Here is a 23,081-nt window from a genome sequence, read left to right on the forward strand (position 1 = left end):
TAAAAAAAAAAAAAAAGAAGCACCAGTAACCAAGTGGAATGGTGATGTTAGATTATTTAATGATAGAGATTTTAAAATTTTTTGTTTCAGATTATTTTTCAGACAATGTGATATAAGATGTGGAATTCATTGATTGATTTATAATTTTATATGAGATTTAAGTAAATTAATTATATTATCTTATCATCTAATTAAAGAATAACACTTTATTTGTTGGCTTGTGCTCTAGATTCGTATTTTATATCAAATTTAGATTCTTACCGAGTTGTGCCTTATACTCAGATTGTTAATATTTCAATTGATAGTTATTTTAATGAGGATAACGTATAATTAAATTTTTACTGGACATGATTATAAATAAAGAATAATCGTAACGTACCAGACAAAAATTATAAAAGTTATATAAAAGGCTGCAGATCAGTTTTAAAACCAAATTCAAGTTGTGCATTTATATGTGCCCTGGCACGAGGGTAAGTATTAAATGATATCGTCGCATCAAATGAAATTTTAAGACACCCCCCGTGAATTTAAAATACAACAACCACTGCGTCCTTCGAATCGCCCAAATTGGACATCTGGGCGCACGTTTAAACTGTGGAGGTAGTAGACCCACATTATAACTCTCGTGTCCCACCCCACTGCATGCTCCATCTTTTACGGCAACATTAAACAACAAGATCATTGAAGTGTATACCATTTTAGAGTTTCAAGATATCAAGTTCCATTGACGCACAAAAAGCAAGTAACGGTTTCATCCCAAGAAGAACTAGAGACTCTTCTGGATTCAATATATTTTTAAAAAAGAAAAAAAAAAGAGTAATTTTATACATATTGATCAATATTATAATCAGTAGTGATATATTTAAAAATTGCTTTATAAATTACATGACACAAAAGAAAATAATTAGGTAGATCTTGTGATACTTTAATCCATCTAATAAGTAACCAACTTAAATGATTCATATTATAGTATTTAACACTTTTATTATAATTCATAATCATTTTTTATTCTGAGAAGTGAGGCGGTAAATTAAAAAGGAGATCACTTTGAGGATATAAATTTGAACCCTGTAAGGTCTCCATATATATATTTTAACAAAGTATAGAATATATATATTTCTGCACATTATCAAAATTTCCTGTAGACCCAGAATATAATGCACATTATCAAATGCAAATTTATTCCCAATACTTGGTCAATTTCATTCTCTCTTTTTTTATTTGTTCCCGGATAAAATTTTGGTGAGCTCATTCAATGAGTTAAATTATACAATAACTCAATTTTACAAAACTGAAACGTTACGAAATTAATAGAGAAATTTATGATAAATAAATTGTCTTTTATTTCCTCTAATTTATACTAATACACAAAATTAATAGATAACAATAAAATACAAAAAAAAAAGAAAAAAAAATCTTTCGTTAGGGAATTTTTGTAGTGTTCAAAATTCAAAAGGGGGAAAGTAGTAGTTGTAAACGCAGATGGGCAGGCGCCCGCGCCAGTCAGCGGCAGTCCACATCAAATCACGTGAAGCGAAAATGGGAGCGTGGAAAAGCGCGCGTGGGAAGAGAGAGCGTGGGCGAAGGGAGTTAGTAGGAAGAAGCATCTACGTATAGGAAAATACGCCCAGTAAACTCTTTTGGTAGCTTGCTTGGTCTGTCCACTGACAGAAACGAAGACTCACTCGGGAACTGCGCAGCAGCACCTGCATTGCATTGCAGTTCAAAGCTATATCCACTTTCCTTAAGACCGCGTTTGGCTACCCACATTTAACTCTCTCTCTCCCTCTTTTAAGGATTTTTCAACTCCAAACAGCAACTAACAGTAACCAAACAGCCGGAGCTAGCAAACATTGATTTCTTCAGGTGAAGTACTTTATGTTCCATCAAACATTGTTCGACGTTTAAATGTTCTCTTTTTTTTTTCGCTTTTTTAAAGATGTTGTCAGTATCCCGGTTCTGGGTTTGGCTTATACTTTTTGATAGTAATGATGATGATGGCGGCTCTTTTTGGTCTTTTTATTTTTGAGCTACTTAGAAATGAAAAATGTGAGAAGCTCATAGGTTAGAAATGAAGAATGTGAGAAGTTCATAGGTTTCGATGATGATGGCCGCTATTTTTGGTCTTTTTATTTTAGAGCTACTTGGAAATGAAAAATGTAAGAAGCTCATAGGTTAGAAATGAACAATGTGAGTAAGTTCATACGTTTCGAATTCCGGCTCTTTGGGTTTTTAATTTTTATTTTTAATTTATGTTTGCTTGGTTCTGTGAGTTCATACGTTTCGAGTTCCGGCTCTTTGGGTTTTTAATTTATGTTTGCTTGGTTCTGTAAGTGCGTTGGTGGTATTTTGAAAAGAGAAGTTATTTTAGTTTCTTGGCTCTGCTTTAGCTTTATTTCAGTGCCAAGTTGATATAGAGCAAGTTGAGTTTCCATCGATCTAAGTATTTTTTTTTTCTATGTATATGATTTCTTGTTTCTGTGTGCTTTTAGTTAAAAATTGTATGGTTCTTTCAAGATTTGGTAGTTTTTCCCTTTTTCCAACTTTAAATTCCCAGTTTCCAGGTTGAATGAGTTTTCTTTTCTTTTTCATTTTAATCAGTACGCTTTAGAAGAACACACCGCATGAGAAATACTTAAATAAAAAAAATTAAAAAAAGAAAATTGCTCTAGTATTTGGAGCTGAAATATGGTATATTTGGTGCTATTAAAATAAAGCATTCTTAAGAAGAAGATGATCCGGTTTATGTCATTAGCATATCTGCAAATTAAAATGAAACACCCACATGTGTACTGTCACCATTTTATGTATTGCTGGCCCATTGTGACTTCAATAATGCTTTTTCTTTTTCTTTTTTTTGGTTAGCACTATTCAAGTACTGGAGTAAAAAACAAGTGATAAAAAGTTGCAAAGCTGGTTTTCCTTAATGATATTTTATGAACTCATTTGATTGCAACTTTTTCTTTATTTTCAATTTTTGTCTTTGTCTTCTGGTTTATGGTTGGTGGTAGTGGGAGTAGTTTCCATGGAGTTTCTTTGAAGCGACTGTATTGTTTGTTTGTTTGTTAGGCTTTGTGCATAGTGATTAGAAGTGGCTGTCGTTTTTGGACCATTATGCTTATTCTTCCAATGCTCACATATATATTAGTTTCTCTTTCATTCTTCTTTCCCAGCCAAATGTTTCTCTGAACATTTGCAGGTGTTGTGGGTCAGGTGGGGTTTGATTTGAAGGAGAGGCCATTTATTTTCCACTTCTGGCAGAGCGGATATAGAAGCTATGCAGACACCAAAAGCAAGGTAACATTGTCACTTATTAAGTGCTTTTTGGTTTGCGGAATTCTATTTTTCTATGATAAACACTGTTCTCAAGTTAAATATGCAGCTGGGAATTTTTTTTTTTAATTGTTCTGTTATTCTGATCTTGAAATCAAAAAATGGGCCCTACCAGTTTCTTATTGCTTTAGGCAGCTTTTTATTCACTATTCCTGTTTCTGACTTCACTTGCTTTTGCATTTTATGAAGTTCTGGTTAATTTTAATTCACACAAATAGTGCATGAAATTCAAAAGAATCTAAACTGATTTCAAGCTTCTGCCTATTTGCTACTTTTCATGATTCTGGAAATTGATTGAAAGAGTGAAATTAATCCAATTTATAGTATTGGTCTCATCTATTGGATTTACTTGTCTTGTAAAATCTGTGTATTGAGTGAGCAATGCATCATTAAATTGCTGCCAGCCTATTGCTATAATAAATGCATTTACAATTTTGATGAAACCATTTTGTTTTGGATGAGCTGTGAATGTGGGCACATTCTTTGGAAACAAATATATTAATATTGATAGCAAATCTGTTACTGTCACTATTTAACACCAGAGTGAAATTGTTAAGTCGTGTGTTGAATATTTTATTTCACTATTTGTTTCTAACATACATGTAAAATCTGTGTATTGAGTGAGCAATGCATCATTAAATTGCTGCCAGCCTATTGCTATAATAAATGCATTTACAATTTTGATGAAACCATTTTGTTTTGGATGAGCTGTGAATGTGGGCACATTCTTTGGAAACAAATATATTAATATTGATAGCAAATCTGTTACTGTCACTATTTAACACCGGAGTGAAATTGTTAAGTCGTGTGTTGAATATTTTATTTCACTATTTGTTTCTAACATACATGCAGTCTCTTTTGTTTTGCATTAGTTGCTGTAACCGGATGCTTCAGTGATTTTTATGCATTCTTTCTTATGCTGGTTTTCATCCTACTGGCTTTGACAACAGAACCAGTTCTTCAGAAGTGCCTCAAAGAAAATCTCTTGCAACACCTCGAACTGCTCGCCAACTCAAACTGCCAGGATCAGATTCAGACTCTGTTTCATCTGCCGCAAGTCCCATGAATAAAACACCAAAAGGAAGTCCTAAAGTTGTTGAACGCAAATCACCTAGGAGTCCGGCATTGGAGGTACTCTCCTATTATTTATATAACTGATACTGTTTCAATCTCGTTTCGTATTGCATAGGGAATTTGCTGAATTTGGCGGACTAATAGATGCTTCTCTTCTGTTGCTATAATAAACTCGTGTAATGGCATTTATTTAATTTTTAATTGTAGAACTTTTTTCTTTGACAATTCAAATTTTTTGAGCATAATAACTTTTACCCTACTAATTGCCAAAGGTTCCTTAATTGTCACTTTCTCGCTTGATATCTGCTCTTTGTTTGTGAACTCTAGAAAAAGCGACCAAGCAGAGTGTCTGAACTAGAATCCCAGCTTGCCCAACTTCAAGAGGATCTCAAGAAGGCAAAGGAACAACTGAATGCTTCTGACTCCTGGAAGAGGCGAGCTCAGCAAGAGGCTGAGGAGGCGAAGAAGCAGCTCTCAGCCATGTCAGCAAGGCTCGAGGAATCTCAGCAACAGCTACTGGAGATTACTACTTCTGAGGATACACGAGTTGAAGAGCTCAGACAGCTCTCACAGGATCGAGACAAAGCATGGCAATCTGAGCTTGATGCTGTCCAGAAACAGCAGTCTATGGATTCTGCTGCCTTGGGTTCTGCCATGAATGAAATTCAGAGGCTCAAATTTCAGCTGGAAAAGGTGGCAGAGTCTGAAGCTGCCCAAACCAAGCATGCAGAGTCTGCATATGCTGAAATGCAGAACTTGAGAATAGAACTTACTGAAACTTTATCCCTTGTTGAAAAACTGAAAAACGAGCTTAGCTATTGCAAAGAATCTGAATCCCAGGCTCTTGAGGATGTTCGCAAATCTCAAATGCAGCTAGAAACTGCAAATGCTAATTTGGAAATGCTGCGATCAGATGGTATCAAGGCCACAGAGGCTTATAATACCTTATCATTGGAGCTGGAGCTGTCAAAAGCTCGAGTTAAATCATTGGAGGAACTTGTAAGCAAACTCCAGAATGATCTACTTAATAGTAGCAACAAATTGGCGGAATCTATGGGTGATGTTCACCTTTCTCAAAAGAATGGAGAAAATGAAGAAATAGACAAGCTCAAAGGGGAGCTTGATCTTGCTAGAAATGAATTGCGCCAACTAAGATCTGCATTAGATGCTTCTGAGACCAGGTACCAGGAAGAATATATTCAGAGCACATTGCAGATTAGAAGTGCATATGAACAATTAGAACGTGCTAAATCTGAATCAAGCCAGAGAGAGGCTGATCTGGAGACAGAATTGAAAAACGTGAAAGCTCAGATTGAAGAGTTGAGAGCAAACTTGTTGGACAAGGAAACAGAATTGCAGAGTATTTCAGAGGAGAATGAGGGACTGAATCTGAAGATCAAGACAAACGAGTCTAATCAAAGAGATTCCAAACTTGCTGTGGAGCTGAATAAGTTAGAGGCAGAAGTGGTTGAGTTTAAGGCGAGTATTTTGGACAAGGAAACAGAGTTGATGAGTTTAACTGAACAAAATGGAATGCTAAAGATGGAGATTGAAAATAGGGAAATGGAGAGAAACAAAGTCAATGATGAGGCTATTTCCTTGGCAGAAGCAGCTAGGGTTGCGGAGAGAGAGGCTTTGATGAAAGTTGGCTTCTTAACTGAAGAAGCTGATAAAAGTAGCAGAAGAGCAGCACGTGTAACTGAGCAATTGGATGCAGCTCAGGCAGCAAGTACAGAAATGGAGGCGGAGTTGAGGAAATTGAAGGTGCAGTCAGACCAGTGGAGGAAAGCAGCTGAGGCAGCCACTGCAATGCTCTCTGCTGGGAACAATGGGAAATTTGTAGAGAGAACAGGTTCTCTGGACGGCCAATACAGTCCCATGATTGGAAATACTGGTTCTCCTTACTGTGAAGAACTGGACGATGATTCACCCAAGAAGAAAAATGCAAACATGCTGAAGAAATTCGGGGTACTATGGAAGAAAGGCCAGAAATAGATGGACGACATCTCAGGTTTCAAATTATTCTATTATATAATTCATTTACTTTTCAATGTAATTTTCCTTTTTATCTTAACAGTTATATTGGCAGGTTGTCAAGGCTGTTGCAAAAGTTGGGAGACGTTTAAACTCTTTTGTGAACTCTGTATAGATGTGGCAACTGGGCATTTTTAACAGTTCAATTTCAACTTCATTTCACCTATGTTTTCGGGGCATTGGACGGAGACTGCAAATACTCTCTAATCTTTACACCGTCAAACTGTTTATGTTGATCGAGCAGTGTATCTCGAAGCCATTACAAGATGGGGAATATTTGTATGAATTTGGAGCCATTGATGAACTTCAATGAACCGATAGTCTTATTTTGTTATTTGAAATTTGCTGATTATGCAGCATATCTATCAGCACCAATTAACAATCCTTTCTGTTTCTTGATTCATTGTTGCCCCTCTCAACAATTTTCAACTACCCTGATGTTATTATTAGTAGCCACGTTCTCTCATGTCATCAGGCTAAGAGATTGGTTATGTTCTTGAACTTTCTACCACTGACATAATCAATGGCTAAGAATTTACATTGATTAATCACCCTCGATCTGTTTATTGTTGGAACACAAAACACTGTGCGTCGATCGAATTTTGAGAACCCTTGTGGGAGTTTAATTCACTTGTTTTGATGTTAAGCCTCCTCCCTCTTACTTAGCGTGTCCTTTTCGGTGTTATTGATGACATGAGAATTGGCCTAAATCACAACAGAGTTGGATTCATGTAATCAGTCCTGGTTTCTTGTTTCATTTAGTGTAAAATATAAAATCAAACAATTGCAACCATCAATGAAATTTGCCACTTTATTCGGTGGATTCTGTTTTTGTTTTTTTTATTTATTTTTAAAAGATAGAGAGGAGGGTAAAATTTAATTTTTTTTTAATCCGTTATTTTTCCTAGAAGAATTTATGTGCTAATTAAATAAAACTATTTAAAAATCACTCAATCTAACCAAACCTTTGGGGCATATTAAGCAAATTTATTAAATTCGTAACATAATTAAAATAGTATGATGACACTTTAATAAAAAGATTATCCCATAATTTAATTAACTGAATTAAGAATTTGTACATGCACTAGTGAGTGAGGAGTAAGTTTAGGCCATTTACTGTGTGATAAAAGACTTTTTCCACCTCCATCATGAAGGAAATTAGTTCAAGTCCCTCGTAGGAATCTATTGATTTGTCAGTATAAAGTTAATAATACTAGTAGCTTATTGTAATATAATTTCAAACAAAAATTATACGTTGCACATCATTATTTTTGGGTGCATTTGGCACATTATATTGTATTATATTATATTACATTATTTTAATGGAGATATATTATATTATGATGGATTACATTAGGAATGTATTATAACAATACTGTACAATATCTAGTGCTACTTTGTATTGCATTAATTTTTAATTATATTATATAATTTATATTTGGTGCTGCATACTGCAGTGTACTTTATTAAATTTTTTGTGATAAATTTAAATTATATATTTAGAAAATAATATTTTTTAGTACTTAGAAAATATCATAATTTTTCATAAAGAATGAAACTTATAACCTTAAATTTTCGAAAGTATAATATTTATTTTTCAGTATTTTCTAAATATATAACCTATGAAATAAAGTGAAGCAAATAATTTAATCAAATAACCTCTAAATAATATAACAATATAAATAAATAGTTAAAACCTACGAGATTAGTTCAAAGGTCACCTTAGGATCATAGATTAAAAGTTTGTACATACCAGAAGTTAACTACAAAATAATAAAATGATACATTGTTGTAACGTATTCATTCAGTAACAAAAAGAATTATGCTAAATAATCTAGTAATTATGCTAAATAATCTAGTAATTATTTATATTATTAATTTTAAATTAATATTATTCAAATTTATTCATGTTTAAATATTTATTAGTAGTTATATTGAATTATTTAAAAAAACTGATTTAATTATTGTAATATAATTAAATAATTTTATATTATATTGTATTATTTAAGTATTTATTATTAGTTATATTAACTTATTAAATATTAATCAATTTTATATATTAATTATTAGAACATGGTTAAATAATACACTATTTAGTTATGGTTTTAGTATAATAAAAATTAGAATGTAATATAATATTATATTAAATTAAAAAATTTATATTTATTTATTATTATTACAAAGTAAAAAAAAAAATGCCGCATTAACTAAATCCGACATTTATTAGCAATCCGTCTCCATATAATGAGGGAACCAAACGCCCCCCAAAACGAATTCGACTGGATTCAAGAAAACAATAAGGGGGTGGTTCTAGATGAAATTAATTTGTTGCTTGATTCCACATTGCAGATCTCTCATGGGCCTATCAATCTTTCAAAACAAAAGTTATGCCCAAACCTAGGTAAGCCCAAAACAATCTTCGCAGATCCGCCTGTGCGCCAATTGAAATTATATTACACGTCTGTCTCTATATATAGCTCATGCAATCCATTTCCAACGCTAGGGTTTTTCTAAGCGGCTGGTGTTTCTTCTCTTCGCCTTAACTTCTACACAGCCTCGTAGCAGTCGAGTAACTACAATCAGGAATCATGGGGTATGCAAATGTTCTTTCTCTTTGACTCTTAACTCAACTTTCATAATAGAATGGAATCAGCTTTTGGTTACAAATCTAGGTTTTTATTTAAAAAAAAAAAATTAGCACAAGTTTTTGAGGGTTTTGGTCGGTTTTGATGTTGGTTTCATTCTACTTGTAAAATTCCCAGATGCTCAAAAGCCAACGAAGACAAAAGAAACAATATTTATAATTTTTTTATTTTCTTTTCTCTTTGATGCTGGGCATAAATTGTGTGACTCATTGTATTATTTGTAATGTGAGAACTGCTTTGAACTCAAAACATTAAGCAAATTTTCTGGTGATATGCCTCTGACAACCAATAAATGTTAGTTGTAATTAGCTGTAAGCTCATCAAGCTATTGCTGCATGTGGGGGGTTTAGTGAATTAGATTCTGGGTCTGGTTAGATATGAAGGTTGTGGGTGTTCTGCCCGAATGTTTGGTATCAATTTGGAACTTTCAATTTGTTTATTAGTTGGTCAAATTTTCAGAAGGTCTTTCACACGGTGCATGTGAGAAGTGGGAAGGTTACTGATATTCTTTATACGGCTAGTTCAAGCTTGCATTTTTTGGTCATATAAATTTATATTGGTTTTGATATGAAGATCAATTGGCTTGCAGGAAGACACGTGGTATGGGAGCTGGTCGCAAGCTGAAGACTCACCGTAGGACTCAAAGGTGGGCTGATAAGTCATACAAAAAGTCTCACCTCGGCAATGAGTGGAAGAAGCCATTTGCTGGTTCTTCCCATGCTAAAGGAATTGTTCTTGAGAAGATGTAAGACTGCATTGCCATTAGTTTTCTACAGTTGCTTATTCAACTGAAGATTGTTCCATATCTAATAAAATCTGTACAAAATTTGCAGAGGTATTGAAGCTAAGCAGCCTAACTCTGCTATTCGTAAGTGTGCTAGAGTTCAACTTATCAAAAACGGAAAGAAGATTGCCGCTTTTGTTCCAAATGATGGTTGCTTGAACTATATTGAAGAAAATGTTAGTTATACTTTTCGTAGAATTCATTAATTTGTGAGGTATTAATTGTGTTTTATTTGTTTGTCCCCTGGTATCTGACTGTGAAACATATCATGTGTTACTGTAGGATGAGGTGTTGATTGCTGGATTTGGACGTAAGGGACATGCGGTCGGTGATATTCCCGGTGTCAGGTTCAAGGTTGTGAAGGTCTCTGGTGTCTCTCTCTTGGCTCTCTTCAAAGAGAAGAAGGAGAAGCCCAGGTCTTAAGAGAAGAGACCTGTCTTAACCTGCAAACTCTTTGATAGTTCTTTTAAAGAATTCGGATTGTCACTTTTTGTTCTCGAGTGGATTTTATGAACAATTTTTTATCAATTGTCTAGTCAATGTATTGCTGTGGTACAATTTTGACTCTAGAATTGATATTTGGTTAATCAGTTCAAATGGCTGTCATTCTTCTCTTAAATGAATTATAATTGCTCACTATTCTCATTTCGGCCTGGTGCCACTCGCGACTAATGGTGAATTAGATGCTTTAATCTCTTCGGTGTTACAGAGTAATAAAACTGGCATATAATCTGAAATGGGCTTTTGCTTTAGTTTTTTGAAGAATTACATCACTAACCTACTGATATGGGTTGCTCAGCATTGGATATGTAAGTTATACAAACTGCAAATTTAGGGTCCTTCGGGTTTGGTGATTGAAGATTATCACTCTCAAGTGAAAGAACAATAATTAATAGGCATGTCATGTTTGATATAATGCATTATCACTTCAAATGTTTTTATGCCATTTGGGAGTCAAAAGTTTAACTCTAAATAAAGAATCCCTACTATTCATAACGGAACACTGCATGCTCAGCAAGGACCGCAAAGAACATGTCCCTGTCAGGCTTTTCAACCTACCCGCCAAACTCATGAGAAATGAGAAGTATCAAGGAGTCCCCTCCATGATAGGACGGAACAAAAGGAGCCACGACCTGAAACTAGAGTTGCCAACAAAGTTAAAATCCGGCAGCATAAATATTTTTCTAACGGAGGCAAGGGGGTGCTCACTAAAGCATAAACTCAAGCAATTCCCTCGAATTCTACTGAGTGCTTTAAACTTCCTAAGGGAGTGTGATGATATCAGAGAATGTCGAATGACTTATGGTGGGGATCTAATTTCTAAAGCAACGGAGAAGAAATACATTGGGCAAGTTGGAATTTTACAATCTGAGGATTCTTAGTGGCTGAGATATTGGAGGCTCGGTACCGAAAACATAGTTGCTTTTTGGAAGCAAATCTGGGGAGCAATCCCTCCTACACCAGGAGAACTTGTTGGAGAGGAAGGTGTTATTGAAAAGGCCGCGGCAGAGAATTGGAGATGATACGAAGGTTGAAATTAATCGGTGTAACTGGCCACCAAGACATGCTGTGCCCTCTTTAAACCCAAAGCCCCCCCTTAACCGTTAGAGACCAAACTCAGTGCTCTGATCACAATGGAATATTGATGCAGATTAGTAAGAACTTTTAGCAATTAGAATGATAGAAATCAAGAGTTGTATGAGAACGGTATAGCGTCAATCTAGGAGACGTACTGGCAAGGTGAGAATTTTTTAACTCTTTTAGAATGGTGCAGGCTGATGGAAGTATCAAAAGGCCTAGTGCCAATCAATAAGACTACTAGAGATGGAAACGGCCACCTGAGAATTGTCTCAAGCCTCATACAGATGCAGCAACTGACCTGGAATGGCCCTAATTTTTGGATTGATAATAGTAAGAGAGACTAGGTAGATTTCTACAGCAGTTGAATAAATAGCCACCAAATATACAGAAAACATCTCATGAATTCACAAGCAGAGATCAGCTTCATTTATGCAAAAATCTACAATCTGACTTGGATCTGTTGTCCTGTCATTCACTAGAGAGTTAGTTCCGATGTGGAAAGACTTTACTGAAATGAAAAAGAGCTAATGGCACAGGAACAAAGTACAAACAATTAAAAGTCCATGCTACTGAACGCAGCAGAAGCACTTCATGATGAATCTCCTGAAGACAAAAATCGGATGAATAATCAAAATACATAGATCTTTTGTATAACATATACATCCAAGCCACAAATTCTACTCTCCTGTAATACTATTCAGCTATCGTACTGCATGGTTGCATGCACACTTCTAAATCCGGTAAAAGAATTTCATGTCTAGATCGCAGATTTCAGAAAGATATGAAGGCGAGAATACCTGCATGAAAGCAAAATGTCAGATGTTTAACAACAATCAGAAAACAGACTAACAAATCGATTATAAATGATCTGAATGTATAGATTTGTAGCTTGTGGGAAGATATAACTGAATCAAATACAATAGGCATATATTAAAATTGTTAATTCTACCCCATATTAGAAAATATTGAAGAAACATTGAAAATCAGGTACCTCAGGTAAATGCAGCTGCAAAACAGTCACACCATCTCAGCACCCGATGTCAAAATGCTCTCTGTAGAAAGAGAGGTGACTGTCTTCTCTACCTTCACATTCATATCCATTGCTCCTACTTGTCTGCTCAGACAATTTACTTGATCTTCAATATAAGGTTGTTCCTTCTCATTGTTATTGGTAAGTAGATACAAGTCATTTTGGGGTAAATGTTGGACAAATTCCGCATCTTTATCCCCTTTCTGAGAGGGGTTGATATTTTCAGCATCACAAGCAGAATGTAGATCACCAAAAGCGTCAAGGCTTTTGTTCATAGGATTGAACTTCGTACCTAGAGCATCGGCCATACCCTCACTCTCTGGGCTCATCTTATGTTGCAAAACAAGAGGGTTTTCTAAAGTACTTATATCATGTACTTTATATTCAGCCTCTCCAGCCTTCAAATGCCTCTCTTTACCAGTTTTAGGAGATATTCTATTCTGAAATTTTGGAGATATGAGTGGGCTTTTTACATTTCTTGAAACACTAGAAACCTTTACTGCAACATTAGATGGTGATTGAAGAGATAAAGATGGTCTAATTTTTTTATTCAATGAAGTTTGCTGGGTGCTTTGGACCGATATAGTTTTAGCAGATGGAGACTTTCCAAGTTTAGCCTTGTTTGAGCCTGCACTTGGACTAATGCTTGCAGCACCAATTCTAGACAGGGCACTGGGTAAACTAGAATGTGATTGCAGACTTCCAGGTGGTGTGCGGGATACTGACCGAACCTGCATACAGATGGAAAAAAATAAATCCACGTAGGTTTGATACTTGCTTATCAAATCAAAATTTGAAATAATGGAAGACTAAATGAAGTATATCAAGTTATCAATTTTTCTCTTTAATCCACAACCAGAAAACTGCTTTAACAAATGATCTCCCTACCAAAATGCAACAATTAAAAGGAACATCCATTACTGACCCCATCAAAGAAGCCAATTTTAGGTGAAGGGATTCTGAGTCCTGAGGGTTTTGAGGAAGCTGGACAAAGAAGTGCGCTGGTTCCCATTGAAGCTCCCTTTATATGATCACCTAGAAAACCAGGAGCCTTAGAATCATCTCCAACCGAGCATTGATTTTTAGAATTGTTATGGGAATCCAAAACTTGAGGGGCATCACCATTTACTGAGACCCCCACGGAAGAGCTAGAGTCCAGGCTAGTTCTTGTACTTTTAGGTTTGTGAATAGCTGTAGCAGTTGATGATGTTGATTCTGAGGACCATTCACTGATAGAGCTGGCAGGTGATCTGCTAGAAGAAGCCTTTGTGGCAGATCTCAAATAAGCTGTCAGATTTGAACTCTCAGACTGACATTTACTTCTTGATTCAGTTTTCGAGAGGCTTTTGACGGTTGAACCAGAGGAAGAACAATTTTGAGTTCGAGATCTAGACTCATTTCTTTTCAGGGAATTCAAGGAAAGTTTACCAGTGCTGCCTGATGAACCACTGCCAGAACTATCCAATGAGGAACAAGAAGTTGTTAGCTGCGTTTTGGTTGCAGCTGAAGAATGCAAAGATCTGGAAGGTGGGGTTGGTCTAGGAACAACATTCTGTGAACTACCAGAAGAAGTTACTTTAGGTGCTGGGACCACTCTAACTGCACCATCCAAAACAGGTCAAAGGAAAAGAACATTCAGAACAAGAATAACATCAATTCAGCCTATATAGAAAGTAATCTGCAAAACAGAATCAGCCAATGTATAATAGGTTAAACTGAATAAAATGAAGCAAAATTACCCGATGCTGTTCTGGAGTTATCCTTTTCCAATTTGATACGATTAGCACCCAGGGAAGACCTTTTGGTTGATACATTTGAGATGGAACTATTCCTACCCACTACCCTGGGCGGCTTACAAGGAGATCTAGTTGACAAATCATTTTTAGCAACACACTGTAAAGAAATTGGGTCAGTTAAAAAACATTTACAGCCTCAGAATGCTTGATGTTTAAAATAAGCAGAAGCATGACATACAGCCAAAACATGTCTTTTCAGTTTTGAACTTTAAATAATACATACGAAAAGTTTAAGCTGGTGAAACAACCTGATTGTTTATAGATAGGAACAATCAAATATCCATTTATTCATACTAAGCATATTTAGTAAATACATGCCTGTGAGGTTTGGGGGCGAACAGAGACCTGCTTTGTTGCCTTTCCTGATCCTTGAGTGCCAACACTTGGCTTTCTGAGAGGAGCTTTGGGCATCATCTAAAAGTTACAACAAAGTTGATTAGTATATGATAGAATGCTCACAAAATAATGACTAATTATGTTTGCTACCATATGTAAAATGACCTCACCTTATCTCGAGAGGCAAGGTCCACCTTCGAAGCTGAAAGAAGAAGTATGTTAATTTGAGAATTAGTGTGATGGATCATGAACACATAAGAAATTAATGGCTTCCACTCATTATACAAAAGTTAAATAATTACAATTGATTAATATAAGTAGCTCAGTAATGGCCAGGATATTACTTTGCACCCAAAGAACAAAAGGAGATTATCATTAGAGTATTATACCAGGATACAAAAGAAATTCGGTGTCAAAATCAGCAAAATCAAATGGCATATTAGCAAACAGACCAGATACTTAAAACTATTTTCTCTTGTAACAAATGAAGAAGTATATGAAGAAGTATACTCACACTGGATGGTTTGAGACTCTGCCACTCCTAGTTTCTTCTTACTATTTGAGTTTGCCACATTGGATGCCATGCTCGATTTCTGGATTGAAGCTCTTACATCTTCAAATAAATCACCCTCAAGACTTTTTAATGTCCTGGTATCACTACTTAACGTAGATAGTGAATCTGTAGATCTATGAAAGTCTTCTTCGATTCCAGGTAATACATGTTTACTGCTTTTCTCAGTGCCTCCAATCATACTAGACAGCTCGTCAGGTTCCAGAAAACCTGATCAGATCAAAGATACGCCTTTAGTTCCCAGATTTTGGTTACAAATGTTGGGGGGGGGGGGAACTCATTAGATCAAATTTTCAAATGTAAATAAAAGCATGCCTTCACTTGTGAAGAATGCATTATCCCAGGCTAAACTTTTCCGCAAGTTACATTTCACACTTCTTCCCTTTTCGGTTTCTGATGATCCGAGTAATGGAGACCCTTGTTCCCCCTCTTTGAGAGAATTAAATGAGGCTTCTGCATTGGGAGAATCAAAAGGGTCCAAGAACCTAACCTGTTTCTGCTCCTGATTTTCTGAATATCACAAATAATCAAATCAGCCAGAAAGCTCTCTACTAAATAGAAGAATCATAAAACGAAATTAAAAAACAAAATATAAACGTCATAATTCCAGAAATAAAAATTCAGAAATTGTAATACAAGAATAAGTAATCATTTTGCACCAATGCAGCCATATAATCCAAACTCTCTACAAAAAGGTTCAAGATTACCACGTGGAGAAATCTTGCAATGTTTTTCTCACATAAGCCGCTAAAGATTTACAACCACATTCAACAATTCCCCAAAAACACTCTGAGAGTATTTTTGTAATCCGACTTGAAACCTAAAGATTATTTGGGAAAAAACATTTTAACATTTATTATCAACAAGATACAAAATTAAAATTACAATATCCTGCATAAAAGTAACATCAAGTAACTTCGCAATCATAAAAACGCATCAAGATTGTTCAGCAACGGGCATTTTAGCATTTATCATCAACAAAATAAAGAAAAAAAAAGTATCCTGCATAAAAGTAACATTAAATAACTTTGTAATCATGAAAATGCATCAAGATTTTGAAAAGTACAAAGAAAACAAAAAAACTGTAATTTATAACCTAATTTACGAATTATATATGAAAGGAAGAGATTAGAGTAAACAAAATAAATGAACCTGAAAATGAAGGTTCAAGGGGACCGGCAAAATTGATGAGGGAATCGTCTTCAAAGGAGACGTCGATGAGATTAAGCTCTCGAATTTGGAGATTGCTCTGTTCCACAGACTCGTCCATCGGCACAGAGAGCGATTTGTCTACAGATCGAAACCCTAATTGAAAGTAATTTAGATGTTAATCAATTAATTAGATCATATGTTTTCGAGATCGAGAGAGAAGGTAAGGGGACTGAGGTAAATTCGGTAAATTCAATTCTTCTATAGAGAGGGAGGAGAGAGCTTTTTTTGAATTTGGGAGAAGCGGCGGTTTTAAATTATAAATAATTAAAAATAAACTACGAGGACAAAATTGTAAATATGTATGTACATGCCGCAAAAAGGGAAAATGATTAGGAGCGTTTATAGCCTACCATAAGTCGTGGGGGGCCCAATGGAGAGATCAACCGGTTTTAAACTGAATTGACGTTTTTTTTCTTTTTTCTTTTCTTTCTAAAGATTCTAGATTAGAATACTGTATTTTCTACTTTTTGGATACGTACGAATGAAATTAGGGTCTCACATTTAGGTCTAAAGCTGCAAGTCAAACTCCTTTAAAAAAATGTTTTCACTATTTTATTTCGCTCTGGTTAAGTTGGATCATCTCCAACTTGGAGCCAACTAACCGCAACCGTTGGATCTCTATGCTATTTTTTAACCGTTAAAATTATTAATACAAATGTTAGGTGATCGGATAAAATGGTTGTTCTTGCACTACCTGATCTTCATCTTCCTCCTCCCCACCTTTACTATTTTCATTTTACCTCTAACTTTTTGTCGATTCCCCAACATACTCTTCACCAATTCCTTTCATCGACAAGTTCACCGACAGAAACCCACATCCCCGGTGCTGCTAATGAACAAAACGTAGGGTTTGATTACTAAAGGAATGAATGTTAATCAATGAAACAAATGAGGCTATCATTGTTTGGTCAACAAACAAGCCACCAAATACAAATGGGCAATGATCATGTTTAGAGGATAGCTCTGATTTGATCAAGTGGGTGGCTAGGCTGAACCTCAAAGAGTGATCTTAGCCGTATTTTGCAGCAGCTGGTAGTAGCTGGTGATGCGTATTATTCTAACGCAAGAAGTGACAACATGAGATGTTGGGTGAGATTATATAATGTAAGAGAGACGACTGTGTGAAGAAGAAGAAACAAAGAGAGAATTTTAGAATATGGAATATGTTTTATTTTTTTTTTTTTTTTAAATCAGTTAAGTGTGAGAATGAGAGTGTGTTGTTGGCGTCAATGCAATTTCATAAAGAAGATGCTTTGTTATTGGCGTGACCACCGTGTTCACCATGCCAACAAGCTCGCCTGTAAATATCAACGCTTCTCGCTTCATCATTCTCTATTTATCAGAATGGAACCAGTAACTTTTGTAGAAGTTTCACGTTCCCATTGGACGTAGATTTCCTGAATATATAATCTTCACCCTTACTTTAAAAGTGACTATCTAACGACTGCGGTTAGTTGGCTTTAAGTTGGAGATGATCCAACTTAACCCGAGCCCTTTCTAAATCATGTATGTATGTATGTATCTACATTTTCCATTTTTTTTGTATCTACATTTTCCATTTTTTTTCTTTTTGGCTGCCAGTTTAGTGTTTCATTTTATCGATTTATTTTTTTAAAAAAAAAATTAAAAGCCATTTTGGCTTCAATAGTAGCCACCCGCAATTATTTTCCAACTTGGCAAGGCGCTGCTATTCTGAAAAGCTTCTCATTAGACTATGTTTTAAACTCTGCTCATGATGGGGCATTAAAAAAGAGGAGAAAATGTGTCTATTTTCCATAATGAATATACATTACTCCCCACGATCCAAATTCAAAAATCAAAATACAAACAAAACCAAATATCTTTCTGAAAAGGAGAATACATATGTCCTGTGTTACGATTTTGAAGTAATTAGCATAATCAGGATAAAGAAGAAAATCCATGGAGGTTTCAAAATTTGCCAACAGCCAACTTCAAATACCCAAAACTGATCAAAACAGAACCAATGTAAAACTAACTCAGTTCAGAACGCAAACACCCAAAACTGATCAAAGCCAAAGCTTAATTTTTGAATTCAAGTCGGTTGGGCATTTTCAAGATTCTTTCATCATACAATATGATTTTCTTCAAGAGCTAAGCTAGCAATGATCCTTTCTTTAGCTCAGATTACTGCAATCTAGCTATTGACATTTCTAGCTCTGAATGCTGCTAAGGTTTGGTTGCTCAATGAAAAGTCTTTACATCTCATGCATATCGATTCATGGACAAGTACAGAAACCACAGCAGCACAGGTTTCAGATCCTCCCCAAGCTATCAACATAGATGCCTGCTTCTTAATATGACGCACATTAACCAGATAAAAATGAAGATTGAAATAACTATGAAATTAAGACTAGATAATTTAAAGAGTGTGGCAATTGATTCACAAATCATGTACACCTAATCTCCAGTTACAAGCCCATAGCAGATAAGCAATCCAAGCTTCATTGGGCCCTAACAGCTTAAGAAATCAGCAAGTGTAAAATAAACCAGGCAATGTAACTAACCTACTCCAAAATGCCTTTCTTTGTGACAGCAAATAAAAAGCACGATCAAGACGGTCGATATGATAGCTGAGTCTTCTTCCTGAGAATTGAAACTAAGTCAACCATTGATACCATGCATTTTGCTTCATGTGAAGGCACTGAGAAATCCAATCATATTTAAGAACAAATGCCTAAACTTTCTAACTCAACAAATTTTTACCAGAATTTAAGGTATCAAGTAGCATTTTCCTCCTCAGTTATTGCAGCTTTTTGGCCTTGCTTGGTTGTGCAGGAAGAATTTTTACTTGCCATCGAAGGCATGTACTTGAGACAGTAACTAACAAGTGATGGCCCAAAAATACTGTATTTCCCAGCGCTGCTGAAAGCTGTTTCTGCATCTGCACGCCTCTTGAAAACCACTTTGGCACGCTTACTCTTCTTAACTTCAGTTTCTAATTCATTTACTGGTCCAAAACGGCTAAATATCTCGTTCAGATTGTCTTTTGACGGAACAGAATCCATATCTGTGAAATTCAGAATCAAAGCCGTCGGAGAAAGATCTTCATCACAGCACCCACCTAAGGGGTCTGCTGGCTTTTCTGCTTCCTGCTCAAAATTTTCACCAGCAGTCTGCAATGAGGATTCCAGACGGGCACTTAATTGAACAGTTGATACTGGTTCAACAGAGGAAGTATCCTTTTGACTTGGGGTCTCATCCTCTTCTGCGTCATTTTTATTCTCAAGAGTTTGTTGCTCTTGACCGACGTTCTGAATCACCCTGTCCGTCCAATAAGTGTCTTTCATAGGCTCCGACTCAGATGTTTCAGTTGTTTCTGAATTGTTCCATGTTTTACCAGTCTTGACACCAGAAATTTCTTCTTGAGACTGTTTCAGGCTGACTGAATCCCTGAAGTCTGCGAAGAAATTAACCAGGGAAATCAAGCAGAACTTGTATCTTTCCATGGGATTTCTGGCAGCCAAGCAGAGCTGTGATAGCAAATCAGCAAGGGAAGTCTCCTCCAATGGAAACTGCTTTTTACTTTGAGAATTTCTAAAGAGAGATTTCTCCCTGCTTTTATTCTTAACCACAGTTTTTTGAGACACTTCATCTCCAGACTTGAATATTGGGCTTGATCCATTGAGTTGGCTTGCGACCTTAAGTATGCTATTTCCAATGCCGAAAGGTTTCTTCATTGGTAGACACTTATGAGCAGCACCTCCTGACACTTCAGCCTTCCCATGTTTGACCACCAACATATCACTCTTCTTATGTTTCAAGGATATATCGTCAGAAATTGAATCTAACTTCTCATGTTTTACAACTTTGTCATCAGATATGGAATCAACTGACTTATGTTTCTTTCCAGAAGATAATAAAATCAACTCATTGCCGTCATCAGCTGTTCCTCGTTTACCATTTGACTTATTTGCACACCTCTCAGCCAACAAGTCTGATAAGCTCTTCTCCTTTTTGTTTGGACGAATACTGTTCGCTGAGCTGCGCTTCCGCTTATGAGAAGAGCCGTCTTGATTCTTTAACTTCCCTGTTTTGGAAGATGCTTTCTTGTCATCACTGAAATCAGGAGGAGAACCTTGAGTCAATTCAGCGTCATACTTCATATCTAAAAGAGGAATCTCTGCCTCACTTTCCAACAACTCGCCCAGCATATTGAATTCAGGCAGCTGTGAATAACCCTTCCAACGATAAAATGCTGACAACTGAGCTTTTAATATTGCAAGTTCCAGTCTGTCAAAGTCACTATTGTATGGCAGTCGTGCTAATGCTTTAATATGCTTAGAGAGTTTTCCAGGTTCAAAAGTAGCTGCATTTGAAAACCTGTCCCCACCATCTCTCACGCTTGATTCTTTCAGGATTCCAGCATTAACAATTGTCTGAGTTTTGATCTTTGCATAGGCTTCCTCGGGAATGCAAGAACAAGCTAACCCAAACTCCACCCGCCTAGCAATCTCCTCCAAGGCACAATCGACGGCATAGTGAAAATCTTCCAAACTGGTCTGCTTTTGCATATGTTTAAAATGCTCCTGAAAAGGTTTTATCTTTGATGCTTCATTCCAAGCAAACGTGTGATCCCCAAAATAAGCAATCAAATAACTATCTTTCCTAAAATATTTCTTTGCCTTTTGGGAAGCAGCTGAAAGATTAAATATCTGCCCTGGCCACCAGGGATGACTCCTTACTTTACCCCACACCAAATCACCCTCACAAAATTCTGTGATAACTGATTTTGCATTCACCTCACTGGATGCATTTCCATCCTTGGCCATATAAGGATGCAAATCTACAACAAGATTGACTGCATGTGACTCATTTAAAACATTACAAGAATCCTGCACCTCTGAAACAGGAACATCAACAACCTGATCCCGATTGCACTCCAGTTGTGTTTGTATATCAACTTCCATTGCCTGATTTTCCAACCCATCAGATGTTGCCGCCTCGAACTTCTGATGCAATGACTGAACTCTATCTTTACCATTAGTTTCCTGCTCCAATACATCTGACTCTGTTTCTGTATCAATCTCCATTGCCTTATTTTTCAATTCATCAGAAGCAGCCTCCTCAAGCTTCTGATGCAATGACTCCATCATATCTCCACCATGGACGCCCTTCTCCCATTCCTCCCCCACAGGACCCACATTCGTATTACAATGCGGCTCAGCCTCTCTAGAAGGTCTTAGAGCCACTGGGGCATCCTCTTCTTCATGATCATCATGCGTAGAGACATCCTCACCACATTTCCCATTCTTTTCTTTGGCTTTTGCATCAACACCTCTATCTAAATGCTCACCTTCTTCTTCGACTTCAATTTCATCATGCACAGAGACATCCTCACCGCATTTCCCATTATTCTCGTCAGCTTTCGAATCAACCCCTCGATCCAACAGTTCACTTCCTTTTTCGACTTCCTTTTCATCCTTCGCAACTACATCCTCACCACATTTCCCACTATTTTCTTCAACTTTTGCTTCAACCCCAGTATGTAACGGCTCACTTCCTTTTTCGACTTCATTCTCATCATCCGTAGAGACATCCTCACCACGTTTCGCATTATTTTCATCAGCGTTTGCAACAACACCTCTACCTAGTAGTTCATTTCCTTTTTCAACTTCCTTTTCATCGTTCATAGAGGCATCATCTTTGCATTTCCCATTATTTTGTTCATCTTTTGCATCAACCCCTCTATCTAAGCGTTCACTTACTGTTTTGACGTCATCACCACATTTACAATGAACCTCGCTATCTAAATATCCACTTCCTTTTTTGACCTCATTCTCTACTTTATCTAAAACATCCCCTCTGTCAACTCCTTCACTATTCAAATTAACATCACTTCCACCAAAATTCAAGTCACAAATTACCCTAGCCGAGTCAAATACCCTAACTTTCTCAACCTCCGAACCCTGACCCTGGCCTGTACAAGTCTCCGTTAGGGTTTCCGCTACAGAGTCTCCGCTTCCCGTTGCATCGCCCTCGTTTTCTCGGTCACCAGAAAAAGCGTCGATGTTTAAATCGATTCCGTCGCGTTTGGCAGACATCACGTAACCCTAGAAATAGAATTAAGGGCTCAAAACAGTGCCTGAAAATGGCTTAGAGATTAAAGATTAAACTTTGCAAACACAGAATGAAGCGACTTACTTATTGTGAAGTTTAATGCTGTTGAGTGAACAGAGAGGAGTAAATAGTTTGAAGAAGTGAAAGCTTCTTGAAGTTGAAATTTTTAGTTTCAGCTTCGGTGGCGACTGGTAGGAACAAACACAGATCGTTTTGTGTTTCCTCGTTTTTTTAAAAAAAATTATTTTTTCAGTTTTTCTTATTGGAAGTTTGTTGGAAATGTTGAGACCTTGAAAACACGAGCAGGACACGTGGAGACATCGACCAGAGATTGGAATTAAAGCAAGGAAGTGCCACTGTTGTGTAGTTGTACTGGGGAGACCATCTACGAGTGGTGATCAAAAGATAATACTTTCGGATCCTGTCACGTGTCACTTGACGGCGTCTGTTCAAGGTATAGGTGCCCCGTTCGTTAGGTCCATTTCGTCAGATTAGGATTTTTCTTTTTTTGTTGTTTCTTTTTTTTTTACTTTTCTTTTCTCCTTCCATTGTCTTTATAATCAAATGAAAAAAATTAACTTAGTTATAAACAAAGTGAAAAAAAAAA

At 36.3% G+C, this 23,081-nt stretch overlaps 4 protein-coding genes across 9 annotated transcripts; 2 read left to right on the forward strand and 2 right to left on the reverse strand.

Moving 5' to 3' along the window:
* Positions 1-1,579: 1,579 nt before the first annotated feature.
* Positions 1,580-6,825, forward strand: LOC18038912 (interactor of constitutive active ROPs 2, chloroplastic). 4 transcript variants are annotated; one of them, XM_006428807.2, is made up of 5 exons: positions 1,580-1,866; positions 3,174-3,297; positions 4,284-4,464; positions 4,735-6,418; positions 6,497-6,825. In XM_006428807.2, the coding sequence occupies exons 2-4, from the start codon at positions 3,278-3,280 to the stop codon at positions 6,400-6,402; spliced, it is 1,869 nt and encodes a 622-aa protein (XP_006428870.1). In that variant the 5' UTR covers positions 1,580-1,866; positions 3,174-3,277; the 3' UTR covers positions 6,403-6,418; positions 6,497-6,825. The 4 variants fall into 4 exon arrangements, with proteins under 4 accessions (XP_006428870.1, XP_024037770.1, XP_024037771.1 ...); XM_024182002.1 differs by having other exon boundaries at positions 3,200-3,297; XM_024182003.1 differs by having other exon boundaries at positions 3,214-3,297.
* Positions 6,826-8,944: 2,119 nt separating this feature from the next.
* On the forward strand, positions 8,945-10,519 carry LOC18038283 (40S ribosomal protein S23). The gene is made up of 4 exons (XM_006428809.2): positions 8,945-9,034; positions 9,676-9,831; positions 9,920-10,046; positions 10,153-10,519. Exons 1-4 carry the CDS (start codon positions 9,030-9,032, stop codon positions 10,291-10,293), a joined length of 429 nt encoding a protein of 142 aa, XP_006428872.1. The 5' UTR covers positions 8,945-9,029; the 3' UTR covers positions 10,294-10,519.
* Positions 10,520-12,072: 1,553 nt separating this feature from the next.
* On the reverse strand, positions 12,073-16,617 carry LOC18038896 (mucin-12). Of its 2 annotated transcripts, XM_024182690.1 has the most exons (10): positions 16,337-16,617; positions 15,500-15,694; positions 15,128-15,394; positions 14,784-14,815; positions 14,596-14,691; positions 14,221-14,374; positions 13,604-14,080; positions 13,407-13,516; positions 12,443-13,212; positions 12,073-12,248 (listed from the first exon to the last, which is right to left on the reverse strand). In XM_024182690.1, exons 1-9 carry the CDS (start codon positions 16,452-16,454, stop codon positions 12,469-12,471), a joined length of 2,193 nt encoding a protein of 730 aa, XP_024038458.1. In that variant the 5' UTR covers positions 16,455-16,617; the 3' UTR covers positions 12,073-12,248; positions 12,443-12,468. The 2 variants fall into 2 exon arrangements, with proteins under 2 accessions (XP_024038458.1, XP_006428873.1); XM_006428810.2 differs by having other exon boundaries at positions 13,407-14,080.
* Positions 16,618-18,402: 1,785 nt separating this feature from the next.
* LOC18038837 lies at positions 18,403-22,819 on the reverse strand. 2 transcript variants are annotated; one of them, XM_006428812.2, is made up of 3 exons: positions 22,559-22,819; positions 19,121-22,467; positions 18,403-19,000 (listed from the first exon to the last, which is right to left on the reverse strand). In XM_006428812.2, exon 2 carries the CDS (start codon positions 22,456-22,458, stop codon positions 19,135-19,137), a length of 3,324 nt encoding a protein of 1,107 aa, XP_006428875.1. In that variant the 5' UTR covers positions 22,459-22,467; positions 22,559-22,819; the 3' UTR covers positions 18,403-19,000; positions 19,121-19,134. The 2 variants fall into 2 exon arrangements, with proteins under 2 accessions (XP_006428875.1, XP_006428876.1); XM_006428813.2 differs by having other exon boundaries at positions 19,121-22,819.
* Between the last annotated feature and the right edge of the window lie 262 nt (positions 22,820-23,081).

The sequence above is a fragment of the Citrus clementina genome, unplaced genomic scaffold (genome assembly GCF_000493195.1).
Source record: "Citrus clementina cultivar Clemenules unplaced genomic scaffold, Citrus_clementina_v1.0 scaffold_6, whole genome shotgun sequence".
NCBI lineage: Eukaryota > Viridiplantae > Streptophyta > Magnoliopsida > Sapindales > Rutaceae > Citrus > Citrus x clementina.

Coding starts and splice junctions, on each gene's coding strand:
- LOC18038283 (XM_006428809.2), top strand. Junction 9,832..9,919: donor GGAATTGTTCTTGAGAAGAT/GTAAGACTGCAT, acceptor CAAAATTTGCAG/AGGTATTGAAGCTAAGCAGC. Junction 10,047..10,152: donor TGAACTATATTGAAGAAAAT/GTTAGTTATACT, acceptor GTGTTACTGTAG/GATGAGGTGTTGATTGCTGG.
- LOC18038837 (XM_006428812.2), bottom strand. CDS start 22,458: ATGTCTGCCAAACGCGACGGAATCGATTTAAACATCGACGCTTTTTCT.
- LOC18038912 (XM_006428807.2), top strand. CDS start 3,278: ATGCAGACACCAAAAGCAAG. Junction 3,298..4,283: donor ATGCAGACACCAAAAGCAAG/GTAACATTGTCA, acceptor CTTTGACAACAG/AACCAGTTCTTCAGAAGTGC. Junction 4,465..4,734: donor CTAGGAGTCCGGCATTGGAG/GTACTCTCCTAT, acceptor TGTGAACTCTAG/AAAAAGCGACCAAGCAGAGT.
- LOC18038896 (XM_006428810.2), bottom strand. CDS start 16,454: ATGGACGAGTCTGTGGAACAGAGCAATCTCCAAATTCGAGAGCTTAAT. Junction 15,395..15,499: donor TGCATTCTTCACAAGTGAAG/GCATGCTTTTAT, acceptor TGATCTGATCAG/GTTTTCTGGAACCTGACGAG. Junction 14,692..14,783: donor ACCTTGCCTCTCGAGATAAG/GTGAGGTCATTT, acceptor TGTAACTTTTAG/ATGATGCCCAAAGCTCCTCT.